General features: G+C 47.1%; 1 protein-coding gene across 1 annotated transcript in view; it reads left to right on the top strand.

Moving 5' to 3' along the window:
* The window catches only part of RAPGEF3 (Rap guanine nucleotide exchange factor 3), a 1,225,478-nt gene that overhangs the window by 908,500 nt on the left and 295,491 nt on the right, over positions 1–21,487 (top strand). Inside the window, exon 19 of the mRNA XM_069231039.1 lies at positions 16,006–16,103. Coding sequence (XP_069087140.1) covers positions 16,006–16,103 — 98 coding nt within the window. The remainder of the gene's footprint in view (positions 1–16,005; positions 16,104–21,487) is intronic.

The following is a 21,487-nucleotide window of genomic DNA, read 5'->3' as shown; positions in this document are numbered from 1 at the left end:
GTCCTGGCTAGCAGGATCCCAGTGACACAGTCAAAACACAGTGGCAAACAGGCTAAAAATGGCTAGAAAAAGGCTACTTTCTCACACCACTCCACTGTACTTCACTCGACTCTGTGCCATTCCAATCTACGCTATTCCACTGTACTCCACAACACAGTACCTCACTCTACTCCATGCTATTTAATTCAATTCCACTCTAGTCTGTGCCGCTTTACTCCAACTTACTCCAGTGTACGCCATTCCGTTATATGCCATTCCAGGTTAGGCCACTCCACTCTACCCCACTCCACTTTATTCCACTCTGTGCCACTCCACTGTATGCTATTCCACTGTTTGCCAGTCTACTCTACCACACTTCACTGTACACCACTGCACACTACTCCACTGTATGCCACCCCACTGTATGCCGCTCCACTGTATGACACTTCAGTCTACATCACTCCACTGTACACTATTACACTGCACGAAACTCTACTCCTCTCCAGTCTTTGCCACTCCACTTTATGCCACTCCAGTCTACAACACTCCACCCTCAGCTTTTCCATTCTAAGCAACTCCACTCTCACCAGTCCAACCTATGCTATTCCACTGTATGCCACTACACTTTTTGCCACTCCACCGTGTTATTCCACTCTACGCCACTCCACCATATGCTACTCCACTTTGCTACTCCGCCCTGCTATTCTACTGTACTGCACTCCACTGTGCACTGCTCCACTATACGCCACCGCACTCTATGCTTCTCCACTGTACGCTATTAGACTCCACCACACTACACTCCCCTGTTTGCTACTCCACTTTATGCTATTCCACTCCACCTCACTCCACTCTACGCCCCTCTGCTATTCCACTGTATGCCACTCCACTCTATTCCACTGCAGTCAGTGCCACTCTACTGTACGCTACTCCACTCTACACTCTATGGCACTTCAATATATGCCTCTCCACTTTGAACTCTCAATTGTATGCTATTGCACTGTACCCAACTACACTGCACTCCATTCCACTGTGCTCTGCTTAGCACTATACTCCACTTAAGTCTGTGCCTCTCCAATTTATCATGCTATATTCCACTGCATAGCACTACACTATACAACAATGTACTCCTGTCAGTACCCATGTACCCGTCTACTTATTACACTTTACAACTCTATACTCCACTCTACGATGCTCTACACAACTCCCTCTATGCCCCTCCACCCTAGTTAATATACTGTGCTCTGAAACACTACTCCACTGTACTCCAGTACTACACTCTACACCACTCCACTGTAGGCTACTCTATGGCACTCAACTGCACAACAGTCTATCCCAGTCCACTTTATCATACTGTACAGCATTTTGATCTTCTCTACTCCACTCCACTGTACAACTCTGTAACCCTCTTGATGACATTCTGCTCTACTTTACTATACTTTCTGACACTCAACAACACACCACTCCACTCTACTACACACCACAACACTTTACTCAACTGCATAGTACGCCATTCCACCCTACTCAATTCCATGCTACTGTACTGTAGTATACGCTACTTCCCTCTAGAATACGCCACACCACTTCCCCGCATGACAGTTTACCCCATTCTATGGCAATGTACAACACTCCACTCAACACTGCCCTACTGTAGCACACTCTACTCCACTGTATGTAACTCCACTCTGCAAGACTGTGGTACAGCCAGCGCTGCTGTACAATACAGAATGCCACTCCATGTCCCTATAGTACACTGTACAACCCTCTACTTCACTGTATGCCCCCACACACCAGTGCACAACACTCTACTGCATGACATTTTCCAACATCCTGACACACCACTCCACTGTACTGTATAAGACGCCACTCCAGTTGATAACACATTACTCAACTCTAACCGATGCCTGTCTACTCTAATGCACTCCACACCACTGTACTATATAACCATTTACTACAGTGTATGCTACACTACTCCACTGTACTTTACTCAGCGACACTCTATGACACTCCACTCTACCCTGCTTCACTCTAACCCACTCCACTCTCCCTCTCTGCTCTACACTACTCCACTCTACACCACTTGACTGTATGCTATTGCACTATGTGCCACTCCACTCAACTCTACTCTATGGCAGTACACTGTATGACACTCTGCTCCACTCTACTGTACCAGACTCCACTTCACTTAATGATACTCCAATCAATGACAGTAAACTCTTATTTGGGACACATTTTTCTTAGAAAATAAAAAACAATTGAAATACAATGAAAAAAGAAACAAATACTAAACCTTTGTTTTATTAAAGAAAACATTGTGCTCTTTTTATGCAAACCAAACTCAAAATACACAAACATTACAAATTCTAAACTTACAGTTATACCTCATATTGTTCATTTATGAACTAATTTTAAATTAATATCACTTTATTTATTTTTTATTATTTATTTATTTGGTCAAAATTTAGACCATTAGAATACAATAGAACAATCATACATAGCAACGATAAAAGCTCATGTCCATCATTCAAATAAATACAGTTAATATGTTCCTTGAAAAACAACTGAAACAAATAACATGATCAATTTGTGGACTGGTACATTTCTTGTCATATCAATATAATTTAAAAAATGCCATGCAGTTTAGGCTAAAAGTACATCTATAAAAATTATTAAAACCATAATTACTCACATAAAAACGATCATAATAAAAAGACAAGATTATATGAACAGTTATAAAAAATAATCCACAATTTTGGGCTACATTCAATGCCAGTTAAACTGCACTAGGGATAAAGAGATTAAGAAAATCACCAGAACCCTTGGTTAATAATAGTTGGGGATGAGACATACATTCCCAAAAAAACATATCCTAAAGCCCCCCAATGATCCTGAGATATTTAAAATCCATACACTGGTTAGATAAAATTCCCCATCAGAGTTGAAATACATAACACATCAAAAGCCTAAGATCTACTAGACTTGTTCAAATATTTAAAAAAACATAAACATCCAACTCAGAGCCCCGAGGCTAGGGTGAACCTATGACGGATGGACCAAGCTGCAGACAGATATTTGGTGACTGAGCTTACTACCAGCGTAGATGAATCGTATTTACATATTCTTAAGGAATTAGCTCGGTCCTGCAGTAGTAAAACTTTGCACAGAGGGATGATCCACCTCCCTCTAGGGCTCTTGTATAGGGGACAAAAGAACAACACGTGCTCGGGTGTTTCCTTACATCGGTGACAATTTATGCATCTATCAGTCGTGGGATTACTTGTCGACCAACGGGCCGTAAATCTATTAACAGGTAAAGTGCTATATCTTAGCTGAAGGAATCAGGCGTGGGCACGTGCAGGTATGGGGAGGTCCATGAGATTCTCAGGCCGGGGTTCATGTTTAACCTACAAAAACTCTGCTGTTAACCTGCCGTCCCCATTGCGGTGGAAAAGCTCATCGTTGATTTTCCCCCAGTATCTCCCTTTAACAAGTTGTCTAACGTTAGCGGGGATCAACTCGGGGTACTTCCAGTAGTGAGGGAAACCTAACTTATCCCAAGCAGATTTCATCTCCCTCAACCATAGGATTTTTTCCCATCCCTGTGGGGAAGTTATGAGATCTCTTATTGCCACCCCAAATGGTTCAAGTTCAGTCATTTTCCATAATCGAATCCAGTATAAAAGCGGTCTCAGACCCGCTGTGTCTTTAATACTATTTAGTCCTAGATCGAGTCTGAGAGGGGTCATTGGTGTGCCCCTCCCTAGCCTGGATACCTGTCTGAGAAAGTGATTTTCTTTGGTTTGTAAAATATCCAGTTGTCTGTAGGAACCCCAGAGTTCCACTCCATACAGAGCCACAGCACAGATTTGGACTTTATAAATCTCAGAGATTGGATTCAAAGGGGGACTCACTGCAGCTCTAGCCTTGTGTTCTAATGCCCCACCTCTTTGCCTTATAATAAGTGCCCCTTTTCTGATAGCTGCCTCCCATCTACCAGAATCCGTTAGCCTAATGCCCAAATAATCAAACTCTGAGACTCTTTCCAGGGGAATTGAATTCATAACTATTTTTGCACATAATCTCTTTCTCAAGGCACTAAGGGGGTCATTCCAACCCTGGCGGTCAATGACCGCCGGGTTGGAGGACCGCGGGAGCACCGCGACAGGCCGGCGGTGCTCCCAAGGGCATTCCGACCGCGGCGGTAAAGCCGCGGTCGGACCGGCAACACTGGCGGTCTCCCGCCAGTGTACCGCCGCCCTTTGGAATCCTCCAAGGCAGCGCAGCTAGCTGCGCCACCGAGGGGATTCCGAACCCCCCTACCGCCATCCAGTTCCCGGCGGTCCGCCCGCCGGGAACCGGATGGCGGTAGGGGGGTCGCGGGGCCCCTGGGGGTCCCTGCAGTGCCCATGCCACTGGCATGGGCACTGCAGGGGCCCCCGTAAGAGGGCCCCTACAAGTATTTCACTGTCTGCTTGGCAGACAGTGAAATACGCGACGGGTGCAACAGCACCCGTCACACCTTCCCACTCCGCCGGCTCGATTACGAGCCGGCATCCTCGTGGGAAGAGAGTTTTTCCCTGGGCTGGCGGGCGGTCTTTTGGCGACCGCCCGCCAGCCCAGGGAAAAACTTAGAATACCCTCCGCGGTCTTTCGACCGCGGAGCGGTATTTCGGAGGGGGGAAGTCTGGCGGGCGGCCTCCGCCGCCCGCCAGACTTGGAATGACCCCCTAAATATCATAAGTTTTGTTTTCTTGACATTAACATCCAGCCCATAATCTCTACAGAAAACACAGAATTGATTAACCAAATTTTGGATTCCCATCAGTGACTTGGATAGCAGGATAGTGTCGTCCGCATAAAGCAGACAAGTATTTTCTTCCCAGCCAGCTTGGGCGAGTCATAGGTGCAATTCTCTAAATATTGAATACAATTGTTTATGTATAGGAGGAAGAGGGTAGGGGCTAGAACACAACCTTATCTGACTCCTCTTTTGATGGCTACTGGGTCTGTCAATTCGCCGTCCTTACCACACCTTATTTGTGCATAAGTATTCTCGTGCAATCAAACAATAAGTTTCAGAAGACCTTTTGGAACGCCCATATTGGATAGTGTCAACCATAACAAGTTCCTGGGGACCAAATCAAATGCAGCTCGGAGGTCAATGAAAACCACATACAGGTTCCCCCCCTAGGTCCACGTTCTTCCATTTGAGTGCTAGAAACCTCAGGGCTTGATCTGTGGTACTAACTGCAGGTCTAAAGTAAGCATATCGGTAGGTAGTTAGCAGGGTCACTGGGACTACCTTTTTTGAAGAGGGGGACTATCTCGGCTCCTTTCCAAGAGCGCGGGACGGGTGCTCCTGCCGCGACTGCATTACAGACTAGGTTTAAGTAAGGGGCCCATATATCAGGTCTTGTCTTATATAGGTCGCCAGGGATCTTATCAGGACCCGGGCCTTTCCCCAATTGAGTGAAATTATTGCAGCTTTAGTTTCTGCTAGAGTGAATTTAATTGAGGTGGCCCCGGAAGTCAAGCCATCTTCAAGGTTCTTGAAGGCAGCTTCGGGTGACCCTTCAGATAATCGACCAAAGTGCTCAGCCCACACTGCGGACAGGATTGAGGTACCAGGCAGGGGGGACGAGTCCCCACTGTCATCTGCTATCAATTTCCAGAACCTGGAGATATCGTTTGCTTTTACAGTCTCCAGGATAGCTACCGATCTAGACTCCTCCCAACTCCTTCGCGCCCTACGACATTCCTGTTTGTAATCCTTCCTTGCTTGTTTTATATGCTCTACATGACCCCCTCTCAGGGCTCTCAATAACTTATGCTGGGCTTCCCTACATGTGTTGCTAAACCACCTTGTGCTGCACTTCTTTCTAGATTTACTAACAATCTCTTTAGTGAAAAAATGCTTTAAAGAGTTAAACAGTTCAGTATGAACTGCTAGAAGCCCATCGCCGTCCTCTATATACAAAAGCATGTGCTCCATTTGATCTGCTAGTAAACTATATAATGGTGTAAGGGAACCAGAAGAGGTATTGACAGACTCCCATTTGACATTACGTCTATTGTTTGTCAGAACAAGCTGTTGTGCATGTGCCTTAGGGTGGGGAACTTCAAGCGAAGGCAGCAGACCCCTGGTCAATAGAATCAGTGGATCGTGGACACTTTCTTCATGTTCTAGCACCCTCATGTCAATCATGTAACCCCACAATCGGATGTCAAATAAAATGTAATTGATCTGACTCCTATGAGCTCCACGCCTAAAAGTAAGGTGAGAGTTAGCATCTGAGCGGGATCGGCCATTTCAAGCTCAAAGACCATGTGTTAGTGTAATGTCAGCAACTTGATGAGCTATTCTATTCATTCTGGGTCTTTTACTCCACACAAATTGAGGGATGCCCCAATAGGCATCCTCTTATTTATATAATTCTTAGGCCAGAGAATAGGGCTCAAAAGTAACGTTAAAGTCCCCTGCAATTAAGATAAAATGGGAGGAAGTATTGCTGTGAAAGAAGCTGTCCAATATGGTCAGAGCGTCAGACTCATAATTACTGCCCGCACTCCTGTTATAAATGTTAATTATTAGGAGAGGTCTCTCCTTAAGGGTCGATACTATTAAGGCCTGTAAATCAGGGCAACCCATATCTACAGCTTCAACCTGACACTTAAGAGAGCAGCTTAGCCATATAAGCAGCCCACCCGTAGGTCTCCCGGAGGTCGCCTTACGCGCTGCAACCCAGTAGCTTTTGAAGCCAGATCTATATTTTGGCCCCAATGTCCATGTTTCTTGAAAAAGACTTATTTGATGTTTGTCTATAAATTGGCCCCATTCTGGAATTTGCATTTTATTCTCCAACCCTGCTATGTTCCAGCTAAGAACTGTATCTAATGCATCTGTTTTTCCTTGCTGTGCTTCACCTGGGGATTGCGCTCGATTAGAAGTGATACAAATAGAAAGCTTAGTAACCCTCATGAACCTAACTGGGCTACTTGGGCTAGCATAACCCTTTGCCTTATTGCCCTGTAGATTACTCGCCCCGCTAGGCTCGAAGCCAATCACATTCATATCCAGTGACTTGACAGGAAAAGTAAACCCAGGGTTGCAGGCTGCGCTTATCGCAAAGGTTCCCTCCTCCTCACTGACTCCTGAGAAGATATTCTCGCTAATTCCCAGGTTACAGGGATCTATCAAGGTGGATGGTATAAGTGATGTAAGACCCCTAGGAACTGGGTAAACAATCTGCTCATTCTCAGGGCTACTTGTTCCTACTCCCCATAGTCCATCTCTAAGTCAATCTACCTCAAAGAGGGAAGATGAGGAAAGTCTACGACCTAGCTCAGGGGCAGACTGTGGCTGGGCACAGGGGTAACCTCTATGCGCTGTTAGCGGCTCACTATTGGCTGCTGTAACTGCTGGGGGGTAGAACACTTGGAGTCTACACAGAGAAACTTCCCCTGCTAAGGGATAGGGTCTACGAGCATTTAAAAAAAGCTGCTGAACAAGAGCGGGTGAGTTAAAATTAATGACAATACAGTCTCCCATGCCGAACTTCTCCAACAAGCCCACCCACCTCACCCTCCTCACCATCAGTATCGAGGGTACCATATGAAATGCAAATCTAGCATTTGTGTGTAGCCAGTGTATAACCTTATTTTTCCGTTCGGTGAAAGATTCCGAGATATTAGTTTTAAGTTCAGGAACGTTTGTTATAACAAGAACGTATGGGCATGATTCCGGTGGAAGGTGTAAAGAACTCTGGATCTAGCCCCACTGTTAATCTGCGCCGTCTCCGGGGAGCCTGAATGATGATGCTCATACGTGGAATTAGCTGTGCAGACTTTTGTTACTGTGTCACTACAAGAGGCTGATCCTCCAATTCCTTTCGGAAGGGGGGCGGAAACATTGGAATACTTGGCCTTTGGGATGATAACCACTCTATCAGTTAAATCCCCCTCATTGTTCTTGGGAAGCTTAAAACCCTTGCTCGTTAGTGCAGGAAGTCTGCCATCACTGACACAAGGTTGAATCATGTGGGAGGGATGGGAATGAGATTGAAAGTCTGCTTGGGGAGTAGTAGCCAACAACTGGGTCTTAATAAGCCCTTCCAATTTCTCCTCAATCGCTTTGAGACGAGCTGCTATAGGGTGGAGCATCTTGGTAAACTCTTCTTTTATAGATTCCATTATGTAGTCGATTACCGGTCGTCCATTAGCACTTTCTTGGAGGTTTGTAATATCATCATTCCCGGAAACAGGGCCCGGATTAGGGGAGCTCGAGATACGAGTTTTTTTATTCCTTATGATAGTCTCCCTTCGTTTCCTTTTCCCTTTGTTATTGGGATCTACAATAGATTGGGACCCACCCTTGGAAGGGCCCGGATTTGGCAGCGTCGATACAGATAGTGTAGTGGAATCATCCAGAGTTGCGACCGGGTGCTCCTGAAAATGACCTGAAATTTCCTGAAGATTTCTAGGGGGGATAGTGGGAGGGATGACCAATGCAGACTGTGAGTCTGATAACTGTAGTGGCTGTAGGGCTTGACAACTGGGGGCCGAGAGTATAGGGGCAGTTAAGCAACGCAAGACCATTTCTATCTCTTTTTCTAATGCTCCAACGGCCTTTTGAAGAAATCCGTCTAGGGTTTTGTTGTTACCATGTTTTTCTTGGGCTCCCGCCCCCTTCAGTCTGCCCATCCTTTCCCCTTATTTCCACCAACTTCACACTTATCTGGGAACCTGCTTAAACACGGTTAGCCCCTCTATTCCCTCCAGCTAGGGCCCTACTAGCACACTACAGTGGAACACCTCACCTGCAGTAGACTTAGAACTCCCTAAACCACGCTGTTGTCGATCTAGGTTAAAGTTTCTGGGCCCAAGAATGGTGGAGTAAAGAGATATGGCCCGCCCCTGCCGCCTCCATTGCCTCGTGTCCCGCAAAGCGGGCGCGCGTTCAGTTTTTTAAATAGGGGCTCTGGACCCGCCCCTGCCGCCGCCGTCGCCTCGCGTCCCGCGAGGCGGGGTCGCGTTCAGTTTTTCAAATAGTGGCTCTGGTCCCGCCCCTGCCGCCTCCGTTGCCTCGCGTCCTGCGAAGCGGGCGCGAGTTCAGTTTTTTAAATAGGGGCTCTGGTCCCACCCCTGCTGCCTCCGTTGCCTCGCGTCCCGCGAAGCGGGCACACGTTAAGTTTTTTAGATAGGGGCTCTGGTCCCAACCCTGCCCCCTCCGTTGCCTCGCGTCCTGCAAACCAAACTTAAACTACACAAAGGTTTTAAATTGTAATCTTATACTTACACCTTTAATTTATGATTTATGCAACAGCTTCAAGTTAATATAACTCGCAGACCTCAATACACAATGTATTCAACTCGGTAGCCACACTACATTAACCATAACTCACCACTCCACCATGCACTGTGTTCTCACAAAAGATATGATATAAGTTTTCTTAACTATAACAAAGGTTGAACGTTTGGTCTTTCCACTGAATGTGTGTGTATATATATATCTATATATATATATCTATATATACATATATATATATATATATATATATATATATATATATATATGTTAGAAATGGGGTTTCTGGTTGGCTGGGGTATGCACCCAAGCCAGGCAGAACCTAACCACTCTAGTCAGGGCAAGGGCGTTACACGTTCAAGATAACCCCTGTTCACCCCCTAGGTAGCTTGGCATGAGCAGTCAGGCCTATCCCAGAGGCAATGTGTAAATCGGTTGCACAACACACACAACACACGTGATGCAATATCCCCACCACAAAGGAAACACAACACCAGATTATATGAAAATATACTGTATTGTACACAACGCAATTATCAGACCAAACATCACATATCAGTACTATCCTGCTACCTTAGCAGTTGTCAGAACACTACACATTAGTTACTCTGCAAACTAGCAGTAGTCACACATAACACCCAGATTACTCAGTATTCTGCAACATAAGCAGTAGTCAGGAAACACGCACGTTATTACACCAAGCACTTGTCATAAGAACATCATAAAATCCCATAGTAGGAACATTAGAAAACCTATGGCAAGTCATAAAAATACATATCAGCAAGTCATGTCCATAAAAGGAACATCTGCATATATATGTAAAAGCATCATCAAACAGGCAGGCAATATATTTAAATCAGCAAAGTCTTTAGAAAGAACTTAGATTATGATTATATTGGTCCTTTAAAAGTACCTGGTTTGTTGAAGGCACCTCCAGTGTCTATAGAATGAGAATTGCGTGAAACGGGGGCCTCCTGTGAGCACCGGGACCGAGAGGGGCGGCACACATCCTCTCAGTATTCCTGACAGGCCCCTCCTGGGGCCCATGATCACTGGGGGCCCCCTTGGTCCTCCACCAGCCCTCACATGGGGGGCCAAGGTCACCCAATACTTTTGGGACAAGAGGGGGGCAACACGCACCTCCTCCGATTCACAACGGGCCCCTCCTGTGGGCCGCGATCTATAGGGGTCCCCCCCGGGCCTGCACCAGCCCTCCAATGTGGGGGGGGACTACAACAATGCCAAAGAATGATGCGGCAGCCCGGCGGCGCGGGGAACCTCCGATGAGGGTTTCACCCCACCCACCCTTGGGCTATACCCATAAGAGGAGAGCGGGGACCCAGCGAACCTCGGTCCATCAATGTGCTCCTCCTGGAGCGAGTATTGAGCCCGCCGAAGGCTCACAACGGGCTCGGCCACGCCCTGGGTATCCTGCCCGACCAGCAGGCGACTTCATTCTCTTTTCCTGGGCTGCTGCGGTGGAGGCCCTTAAATGAGGGCTGTCTGGTGCCCCGGGGGTGCTCCACAGAGAAAACCTCCCCAGGGACACCGATAGGAGCACACTTGCTCTGGTTTAATTCTTCCTCAGTTTTGTTATGCCCCAGGGGCACAAAGGGCAACACGACTCCGGCGATGCATGAAACACGGCCTGGGTCGCGGCAGTGATGCTCCCAAAGCCTGAGAAAGTGCTTTTCAAGCGCTATCAACACAAAGTAAGCAGCGCTTTCCATTACAAAGCGCTAAGTTAATTAAATGTACAGCGCTTTCCAAAGCGCTAAGTCTGCGCCATATTGGAGCCTTCCACTGTTGCAGGGGCCACAGCACCCTGCCCCTGGGGAGCAGAAGCTAAGAAGCAGGCCCACAGATGAAGGGGCCCAACAACAGGCCGGCGCACAGAGGATGCAAACAGGTGGTAAGTCCTTTCAGTGACCAAGCAGGTCACAGGTCAGCACAGCAGCAGCAGTCCATTGCGGTTCCTGGTGAGTCCTTCCAGCATTTCTGTGTCCAGTTCCAAGATGTTTCAAAGAGTCTCTCCAAATTGTGGGTAAAACTCCCCTGTACTTATACTCAATCCTAACAATGTTTTGCAATGGCAGGGAGAGGAGGTTCCAGCCACTTACAACTGGTTCTGGGAGTGCCCCTTCTCTCCTTCAGCACAGGCTCCAAACATCAGTGGGGGATTAACGACCCTATTGTGTGAGGTCAGGGCACGGCCTTTACAATGTAGGTGTGCCCCACCTCTCCCTTCTTTCAGCCCAGGAAGACTGTTCAGTATACAGATGCACCTCTGTGACACCTCCACCCTCCCTGTGTACAGACTGTCTGAAAAGTATGCACAAAGCGCCAACTGTCACTCTGCCCTGACGTGGATGGGAGTCAAGCTGCAAAACACCAGAGTCCTAAGCACAGATAAATGTGCACTTTCTAGAAGTGGCATTTCTGTGATAGTAATAAAAAATACTCCCACACCAGTAAGCAGCATTTATTATCACCATCACAACCATACCAAACATACCTACACTACCCCTCATAAATCAGACAATACCCCTTACACATAAGGCAGGGCATTTCTAATGCAATCCTATGAGAAGGCAGCCCTCACAGCAGTGAGACACCAAGTTAGGCTGTTTGTCACTACCAGGAAAGGCCACGCAATCTGGCACATGTCCTGCCTTCTACATGCATGGCACCCTGCCCATAGGGCTAGCTAGGGCGTACCTTAGGGGTGACTTACATGTAGTAAAAGGGGAGTCCTGGGCCTGGCAAGTAAATTTAGATGCCAAGTCCCTGTGGAAGAAAACTGCGCACACAGGCCATGCGCTGGCAGGCCTGAGACAGGTTTCAAAGACTACTTCAGTGGGTGGCGCAAGCAGCGCTGCAGGCCCACTAGTAGTATTTAATTTACAAGCCCTGGGTATAGAGCTAGCACTGTACAAGGGACTTATAGGTAAATTAAATATGCCAATTAGGTATAAGCCAATCATACCAACTTTAGATGGGAGAGCACCTGCACTTTAGCACTGGTCAGCAGTGATAAAGTGCTCAGAGTCCTGGAGCCAACAGCGAGAGGTTAGAAAAAGCAGGAGGAAGGAGGCAAAAAGAGTGTGGATGACCCTGCATAAGGAAAAAAGTCCAACAATGTGTGTATATATATATATATATATATATAGCCCTTTTGTTGAAGAGGGAATGGTGGTATGTTTAATGGTGTCACAGAGTAAGGAGCACCTATTTTGCCCAAACTGGGACCCCGTTTGGAGCTTTAGAAATGAATTAGGGCAAAGGCTGTGTGACCCCCTTCCCCCCTCCCCTAAAAAATATTTAGGTCGGGCCCCAGGGAATGGGGTCCCTAGGGCCGAGAACGGCCTGATGAGTGGGGCCTTGTGACATCTTTCATAACAACATTGATAATATCAATGTAATATTTGCAGTGAAATTTGTAACGAAAAAACTGTGCATGGTTAGGGCGCGAGTTATAGTTACCTTAGGGATATATAGAGAGGGAGTGAGACAAGTCGGTTAGATTACTGGCCCCATTGGTCAATAGAGAGAAAGACCGTACACACAGAATGAATATTGAAAATAGGGGAAAGAACAGTTTACACAGGCCAGTATTAACTTAGCATTTACTGACCACCTCCTACAGATGTATAAACAACCCTAGAAATGCACCAGCCAGTCAGTGAGTGACTACTTAACTGCAAACATAAACAGTGGTGGACTTGTGTGCATCATCACACTGAAGAAAGCTGTATCCATCATATATAGAGTGCTGCAGACGGATAAACCACTAGATCAGTTGAAGGTATACTATAAATAGAGGGCTACATAAAGAAACAGAGTGCGACGGGGTATGCACAGCAATGAAAGTGTCAAGCAGTGCGCAATTCAAACTTCTGCAATGCATGTGTGTTCACATGGCATACTTAACCCCAGCTACGCTGAGCAATATTTACCTAGAATGAACTTCTGAATCCCTGAGATGCCTCACACATGGGGCAGACTTTGTATATTTGACATGGCACTGTAGAGCAAATAAAAACTACTGGGAGGCAATACTAGAAAAATTGAAACAGTGTCCAGCTTTCACACTACCACTAACAATTGAGCAGCATCTGCTCAAGCTGCTCCCAAAGAATAAGAAATTGAGGAAAGTAACTAAAATATTATTGGTGCTGGGACTTGTACTAACCAAAAGAGGAAACACAATACACTGGCTTGTGGCCATACCCCCAGCAATCAGCACATGGGTAAAGGACAAGGTGGAGTAGACTAGTAGAGAAAATTCACATTGAAAACACCAGGCAGGAAGACAAGCTGGTGAGCGACCTACTGTGTCTTGCTAGAATGGTTAGATTGTTGATGGATCGCACCCTGGATTTCAGCCCCCCCCCCCCAAACGACAGTTCTGTGATACAAATATGAGTGGCAGACTGACTACAGACTACTATACAAAGTAATATTGGGCTTCACAGTATTGCGGGAGCGAAGAAGAGAAGAGGCTAGATGGAAGGTTATCCACCACATCTCAGGGGACCTGGACAGGGTCAAAGGATGGTGGCAATACAAATGCAAGACACTTGGGGAACATATTGGAAGAGCTAATTGCAGGTCTCCTTGGGAGGGAACCTAGGGGGAGTGAGGGTAGGTGGAACCATTAGACTGATGAGTTTGTTTAGTTTGTATTGGTTATAATTGTTCGAAATACAGAGATGCACTCATTATTGAATTCATGGATGCCTTATCTGTGTATCTACTGGAAGATGCTAATGTACAAATGAAGTTTGTCTTGTATACTTGATAACCTAATGTGCAAAGCCTGATAAAAACTACTACATCCAAAAACAAATATATATCACACGTCTGCCTCCTATATGTTTTGTGTTTCTGCTTACTAGTTGTTTTCTTCACACAACTTGTTTGTTTTTGGCTGCTAGCTGTCTTAATTCAGTAGAAGGTGAATGTGTTGACATGGCAGTGTTAACACTGACCGAGACCTCCATTACTCAGAAGAGTGAGGGACCCTATGGCAGTGGTCTTTCCGACTTTGCTTTCTGACCAAAGATATCCTTCTTGCTCTCCTTAATCACAATATCCTGTAGGAAAGTAAAGAAACATTTAGGAGGGAGGCAGGGTTAGTAAGGAAGACCCATGCTATTATGCTATTACATGACCCTCTTGACCAACATCATCAGATCCCACAGAGTAAACATATCCTACACAGATGACACCCAGCTCATCCTCTCGTTCTCAGAGGTTCCTGCCAACACAAGAACTAACTTCCACAGGTGCATGACAAATGTTGCCCGTCACCAACAGGATGAAGCACAACTGCCTGAAGTGCAACACACACAAAATGGAAGCACTGATTTTCAGCAACCTCACCACCCCTTGGAACGACTCCTGCTGGACTGTGGACAGCAAACTGACCATGAAGTCCCAGATCAATGAAGTCGCTTCTGCCTTATTACGCACACTTTGCATGTTAAAAAAAAGTCTTCAAATGGCTCCCCTTGAACACCAGATGTACCGTCACACAGGTCCTAATCACCAGCAGATAAGACTATGGCAATGCATTCTATTCTGGAATCACCATATACCTTTTGAAAAGACTCCAGGGCATACAGACCATCCTTAAGGATGTACCTACATCACCCCCACCTTAGAAATCTCCACTGGCTCCCCATACAGAATATATGCCAATTCAAGCTGATGATCCACACCTACAAAGCACTGCACAAACAAGGATCAGCCGACTTCAACCATTGCCTGATCTTCCACCACCCTACCACACAACTACGTTCTGCCTCCCTCTCACTTGCCCACACCCCCCGCATCCACTGATGCAACAGCAGAGGACGCTCCTTCTCCTATCTCACGGCAAAATCCTGGAATGACCTCCCTCTGCAGCTCCTGACCTGCAACTCTCTACTGGAATTCCAAAGAGTACCCAAAACCAGTCTGTTTGACTGAGTCACCTAAGCCATCATGACCCTCAAGCATCTGGATACCGTCTCAGGTGATAAGTTATGCTATAGAAATCAACTTGATTGATTGATTATCCAGTGGTTCAAAGTTTTCACATTAGTAGTGATTGCTGGTCCATATTATTAGGCTGAGTCTTGAATCTCGTTACCAAATTCATACTGAACTCATCAGTTTTCTGTTGATCATGCTGTGCCAAACAGTGGTATGGGTTATAAAACAAAGGAGTGGTTGTTCCATTAATTGTAGTGGTCTGAAATCAGTAGGGGTGGTCATAATACTCACCGTTGAGCTGAAAAACAGTGAGCGATGGGCAAGTAATAGGCATGCGTTGATGCAGAAGTTAAGTATATCGGAGGCAGTGCCTCTGCCCAGAGGTGTCGGAAGTAGGTCCCGGAGGAAAGATCAATGACATACATTAAGGTTACATTCAATGAATCTAAAAGGAACATACTTTCAGAGTTAGGGGTTATCTTGAAAATGTGAGGTGGAACTCAACCTGGGGCCCACACTGGACAATCCTGGGTTGAATATCCCCATACCCCATCTCTACCTATTACAAACTGAAAACAGCACAGTATAACCCAGTCACTAGAGGAACTAATACTCTTGTTTCCTTGTCTGCCACCTATGCAGATAAAGGATATAGGCTTCCAACCAGTAGCTCTGATTAGATATCTCTATATAGTTGATATCATGATCTTTCACTCCCTCATATATGTTTGTTTATTCTCATACAGAACGTGTCTGTCTGAAGCTTGATACTACTGGTGTTTACACATCTCTTGGAGTGAATGAGAGGCTCTTTCTCTGCAATGCTCATGAACTAAACACTTTGGTAAGTGCATATACATTTGCTGACAAGCACATCTGTAGCTTAAACTATTTTCTAACCATGTGAAAAGCAATGACGATGTCCATAAAGACAGAGGGGGTTATTCCAACTTTAGAGGAAGTGGTAATCCGTCCCAAAAGTGACGGTAAAGTGACGGATATACCACCAGCCGTATTACGAGTCCATTATATCCTATGGAACTCGTAATACGGCTGGTGGTAAATCCGTCACATTTGGGACGGATTACCACCTCCTCCAAAGTTGGAATAACCCCCAGAGTCACATCTATATACTGTATGTATTAAAAAATCCCAATGTAATTGTCAGTATTGTTATGTAAATATGAACCTCTTGAGAATATGGTATGGCAGCCGTTGTGTACTTGGTTAAATTAGTTGACGTGTTATGCTACCTCACGAGCAACACAGGATGAAACTGTCATTGGCCCACCAGTTCCTCTCACTTTTATGATCAAATCTATTTATTGTTTTATAAGAATCTAAACATACAAAACACCATTCATCGCGGGCCGAGATAATATATATCAACACAATAGCAGCTCATAGCATCATACAAAGGTCTCTTCTCATGAGTCCCAAAACCATGCCAATATGGACCCCCCCAAAGGATCTTCTCCTTGCTGAGCCACGTGTTCACTAGTGTTGACCAATAGTCCTCCAGAACATCAGCCCCACAGATGAGAACCACAAAAACATATATAAAAAAAAAAAAAAACATTTCAACAGTGCTTCCCTCAGAGAGACCGTGACATCCATCTATCCTTCCTTTCCCTAACCTCTAGAATATCAATCATCCTTCCCCTCTAGCAAACCCTCCTTTCACACTCCAACCTGAGATTTAGATCAGTCTCAAGACTCTCAGGTAGGTCGGGCATGTCAGCTCAGTGAATTCTGCAGACAGAAGCCAAATAAATGGCTTCCACAGTGCACCCAAATCTTCTGCCCGCTGCTGGGTGGCTAGCGTGAGTTTCTCCATTGCGAGGATAAACCAGAGCTTCTGGAGTCATGAGACACGAGTCGGGACCCTATCTGTACCCCAGAGAGCTAGAATCAGTTGCAAAGCTGCATTGAGTGCCAGGGCTATCTGCCTCCCCTTTAGAGATCTTAGGGGAAAAGTAAGGGGATTGGGCAACCCCAGTAGGATGTACGTTGGGAACCTCGGGATCGTGACCTGAAACGCTACATCTATCTCATCTAAAATATTTCCCCAGTAACGGTGTAACTTGGGGCAATGCCAGAGCAAATCCACCAATGTGCCTGTAGCTCCACACCCTCTCCAGCAAAGGTCTGTCTTATTATGGTCCCATGCGTGCAACCGCGCTGGAGTATAGTACCAGTAAGAGGCGACTTTATATGATGTCTCTGTCCCTGCCGCACAATATGCTGTATGGTGTACTCTATAAAATATGCTGTCCCATTCCTCATCCGAGAGTTCTCTCTCGAGCTCCCTCTCCCATTTCAGCTGACCCTTTGACTTGTTCAGGCAGCCTGCTCCTTGCAGAAGGCGATAGAGCTCTGAGATAATTCTCTTATCATCCCTCTTTAGGAACAGCCATTTCTCAAATGCCGTGAGAGGCCTATCCATCAAAGCTCTGTTCGCCGGCAAGAGAGCCCAATGCCGAACCTGGTAATACATCAGCCAATCTGCCTCCACTAGGCCGTAGGCCTCCCTCATCTGGTCAAAGGACAAAACCCCCTGTTCGTCAAAGAGACTTCCCACTCTCCTACAACCCCCCTAATACCAGCGTCTAAGGCCATCCAGATGTAGCCCAGGTTCAAAATCAGGTTTCGCACCTATGGGGGTCATCGGAGAGGGAAAAGAAGTCAGCCCTAAGTGGCAAGCCACTATGTCCCACACTCGCAGCGTTGTCCCAGTAATCGGGGATGCATAAAGTCCTCTAGCCCTATGTCTACGCCGGAGCCAAGGCTCCTTCCAAATATGAGAGCCAGCCACCGCCTGGTCCATAAAACACCAGTGCTTCTCCGTGAGTGGGCGACTCCACTCCACAAGAAAGCGCAGCTGGACTGCCTGAAAATATCTCAGAAGACACGGGATCGCCAATCCCCCACTGCACTTGGGGAGGTATAGCACCTGTCTCGATAAACGCGCCAGCCGACCCTCCCATATAAATCTCAAGACCGCGGATTGTAGAGTGGCAATCGTCCGGGGGGGTGGGGTCAACGGAAGCACCTGAAATATATATAATATTTGCGGCAATACCGTCATCTTAACCGCTGCCCAGCCAAGATAGCTTATGTTTCCCCCATACCTCCAGATCTCGCTGTATATCGCGTACCAGTTTCTTGTAGTTTAGATTCACCGTTTTTGCGGCAGACGTCGCTAACTCAACCCCCAGATAGGAGAGGCGCGAGGACGACCAAATAAAGGGGTACCGAGCTCCCAAATCGTCCTCATGGTCTGAGCTCAAGAACCGACTAAGAACCTGAGACTTCTGCATATTCACTTTGAATCCCGAAACCCGGCTGAACTCCGTTAACAACTCCATAAGCGCAGGCAAAGAGGTGGCAGGCTCCGCAAGTGTAAGAATCACATCATCCGCGTATAGAATAATAAGGTGGTGGTCACCACCAAATTTCACACCAGAAACCAAGGGGCTATCTTGCAAGCGCTGTGCAAAGGGCTCCATATATAGCGCAAACAGGAGGGGGGAGAGTGGGCATCCCTGTCTAGTCCCACGCCCAACCGGGAACGACGCAGAGAGCACACCATTGACTCGAACCGCCGCTCTAGGAGAGCGATAAGCACATTGGATCCAAGATCTAAAGCCCGGGCCCAGGCCGAAACGCTTCAAGACCCGGAAAAGATATGGCCAATGGACCCTATCAAACGCCTTTTCAGCGTCAATTGAAAGAAAGAGCGCCTCTCTTCGAGATCTATCGATTTTGTCTATCAGATGTAAAAGCCGCTTCGTATTATCACCGCATTGCCGATTCGGAATGAAACCTGACTGATCTGGATCAATAAGACCCGGCATATAAGGATTAAGGTGGAAGGCAAGCATCCCCGTGAATAATTTAGCATCTATGTTCAGAAACGAGATCGGCCTATACGAAGCACAGTCCTCCGAATTCTTACCCGATTTATATATAACAGTAATAGTAGCGTCCAGCATGCTAGGCGCTAAGGTCCCCGTCGCCCTAAAGGAATTAAAAAGCCGGGTGAGTAGCGGGGCGAGTTCCACACAAAAAGTCTTATAAAACAACGCCGTAAACCCATCTGGGCCGGGGGACTTCCCATTCTTCAAGCGGGAAATCGCCGATACCACTTCTTCTAGCCGTATCTCCTGGTCTAATAACATCATCTCCCTCTCCCCAAGAGGAGTGATTGCTGCACCCTCCAAATAAGCGTCCAGAGCAACGTCGTCCCCCTCATCCGCCGCATACAGTCCCCGGTAGAACCTCGCAGCCGATGCGCTAATAGCTTTCCACATCTATTGCTCCCAATATAATATTTGTGCTTAAGACGTGCTACTGCGTATTCCGCCCTATCCCAGTCTAGTCGCTTCAGCTGCTGCCTCGCCTTCTCTAACTCTCGCCAGATTCTGGGCGCACCAGTCGATTTATGGGAACGCTCCAGGGCAGTCACTCTCTGCTCTAGCCTTTCTCTCACCTCTCTCCTCGCTCTGTTATCCCTCGCAGACAGTGCCATAACCTCACCCGCACTACTGCCTTCAACGCCTCCCAGACAATCTCCATGGAGGTGCTGCCATCTTCGTTAAAAACAATATAGTCCACAATCGCCCGTCGAAGCAACTCCACTGCTGCCTCACTCTGAAGCAAGGAGTCCTTAAAGCGCAGCACGGGGTACCGACTCGCCCTACCTCCATGACCAATTCAACAGTAATAGGGGCATGGTCAGTCAGGGCCCTGGGCTCAATCGTAGCCTCTCAAACCCGGGACATAAACTCTTGTGAAGCCAAGAAAAGATCAAGCCGGGCGTAGGTCTTGGTAGCCGCCAAATAGAAAGAATAATCTCGCAGTGTAGGATGGGACTTCCTCCACACGTCCTCTAGCCCACACTTAACCAACCATTGACGCCCCATCTCCGACACGGCCCCAGTCTGTCCAAAGCGTTGGCCCGAGCGGTCGAGCTCGTTGTCCATTACTAGATTTAAATCCCCCCCTATTAAAATAGCGCTATCTGGCGAACTAAGTACAGGTGAGATTGACTGTCTCAAAAAAGCCTCCTGCTGGGAATTCGGGGCATAAAGGGAAGCAACGGTAAAAGAAAAAGCCCCAAGCCTCATTCTGAAGGCCAGGAATCTACCTGGAACTTTATGTATCTTCCCAACTATCTCCCCAGAGAACGTCCTCGAGAGCAATACTGCAACCCCTGCAGTAGTGGTTGAGGACCAAAACTGTCTAGGGAACCATCTTGAGCACATGTGGAACGTATCTTTATGTAACAAGTGGGTCTCTTGTAATAGGCAAATGTGACCCCTCGATTTCTCTAGACCTGATAGAATCGCTAGCCGCTTGGTTGGGTTGGTAAGCCCCCGAACATTCAAACTTATGCATTTAACTGTCATGTCGTCGCCGGGAGTGGGCCAACCGGGGGCAGAGGGTCACGGGGCAGTTCCTCCATGACTATTACTAGACAGGACTCCCAGGGAAGCACACCAACAAACAACCACTGCGCACAACAGGTGCACACAACTGCAAAGTCCTCTCACTCTCATCTCCAAAGAGGAAAAAGTCTCAATTGGGCCGTGGAACCCCCTCAAGTTCACCTTCTAGGCCCGTTCACCCCGCCGCCCAGGCCCCTCCCTGACAGCTCGTAAGCGAACAAATAAGCAGCCCAAAGCTAAGCAGGTGCCTCAGAATTAGATATTGGTCCCAGCTGCCACATTGCTCACTGCCGACTTCCTCTCCGATAGCTGCTCTGACGCGACAGGCCGCTGCCGCTTCTTCCTTTTCTCCTTTCTCCTCCAACTCAGGCGGCCCTCTCCGGTCCGACCCGGTTGCACGCCCGGGTCCTGGCCACTCTCCCCCAGGCCCAGGATCCGGTTCGCCTCCGATATGGACTTCACCTGGTAGAGCTGTGCCTCCCAGCGAAAAACAAGGCGGAACGGGTGGCCCCTAGAATATGACACGTCCTGAGCCCGCAAATGTTCCGTAATAGGCCTAAATTCACGATGCTTCTGCAGAGTTCGTGCCGAAAGATCCTGAAACAATTGGAGCTGGAGCCCTCTAAATTGAATCCGCGGGAGATTGTGCACTCGTTGCAGTATACTGTACTTAATCCCATAGTTGTGAACGCATGCTAGGATGTCCGGGGGGCGATCTCCATCACCCTGAGCCCGACCCACCCGATGCACTCTATCCAGCGTAATTTCTCGGGACTCC

This window comes from Pleurodeles waltl, chromosome 4_2 (assembly GCF_031143425.1).
Source record: "Pleurodeles waltl isolate 20211129_DDA chromosome 4_2, aPleWal1.hap1.20221129, whole genome shotgun sequence".
NCBI lineage: Eukaryota > Metazoa > Chordata > Amphibia > Caudata > Salamandridae > Pleurodeles > Pleurodeles waltl.
This window is presented reverse-complemented; position numbering and strand designations above follow the sequence as displayed.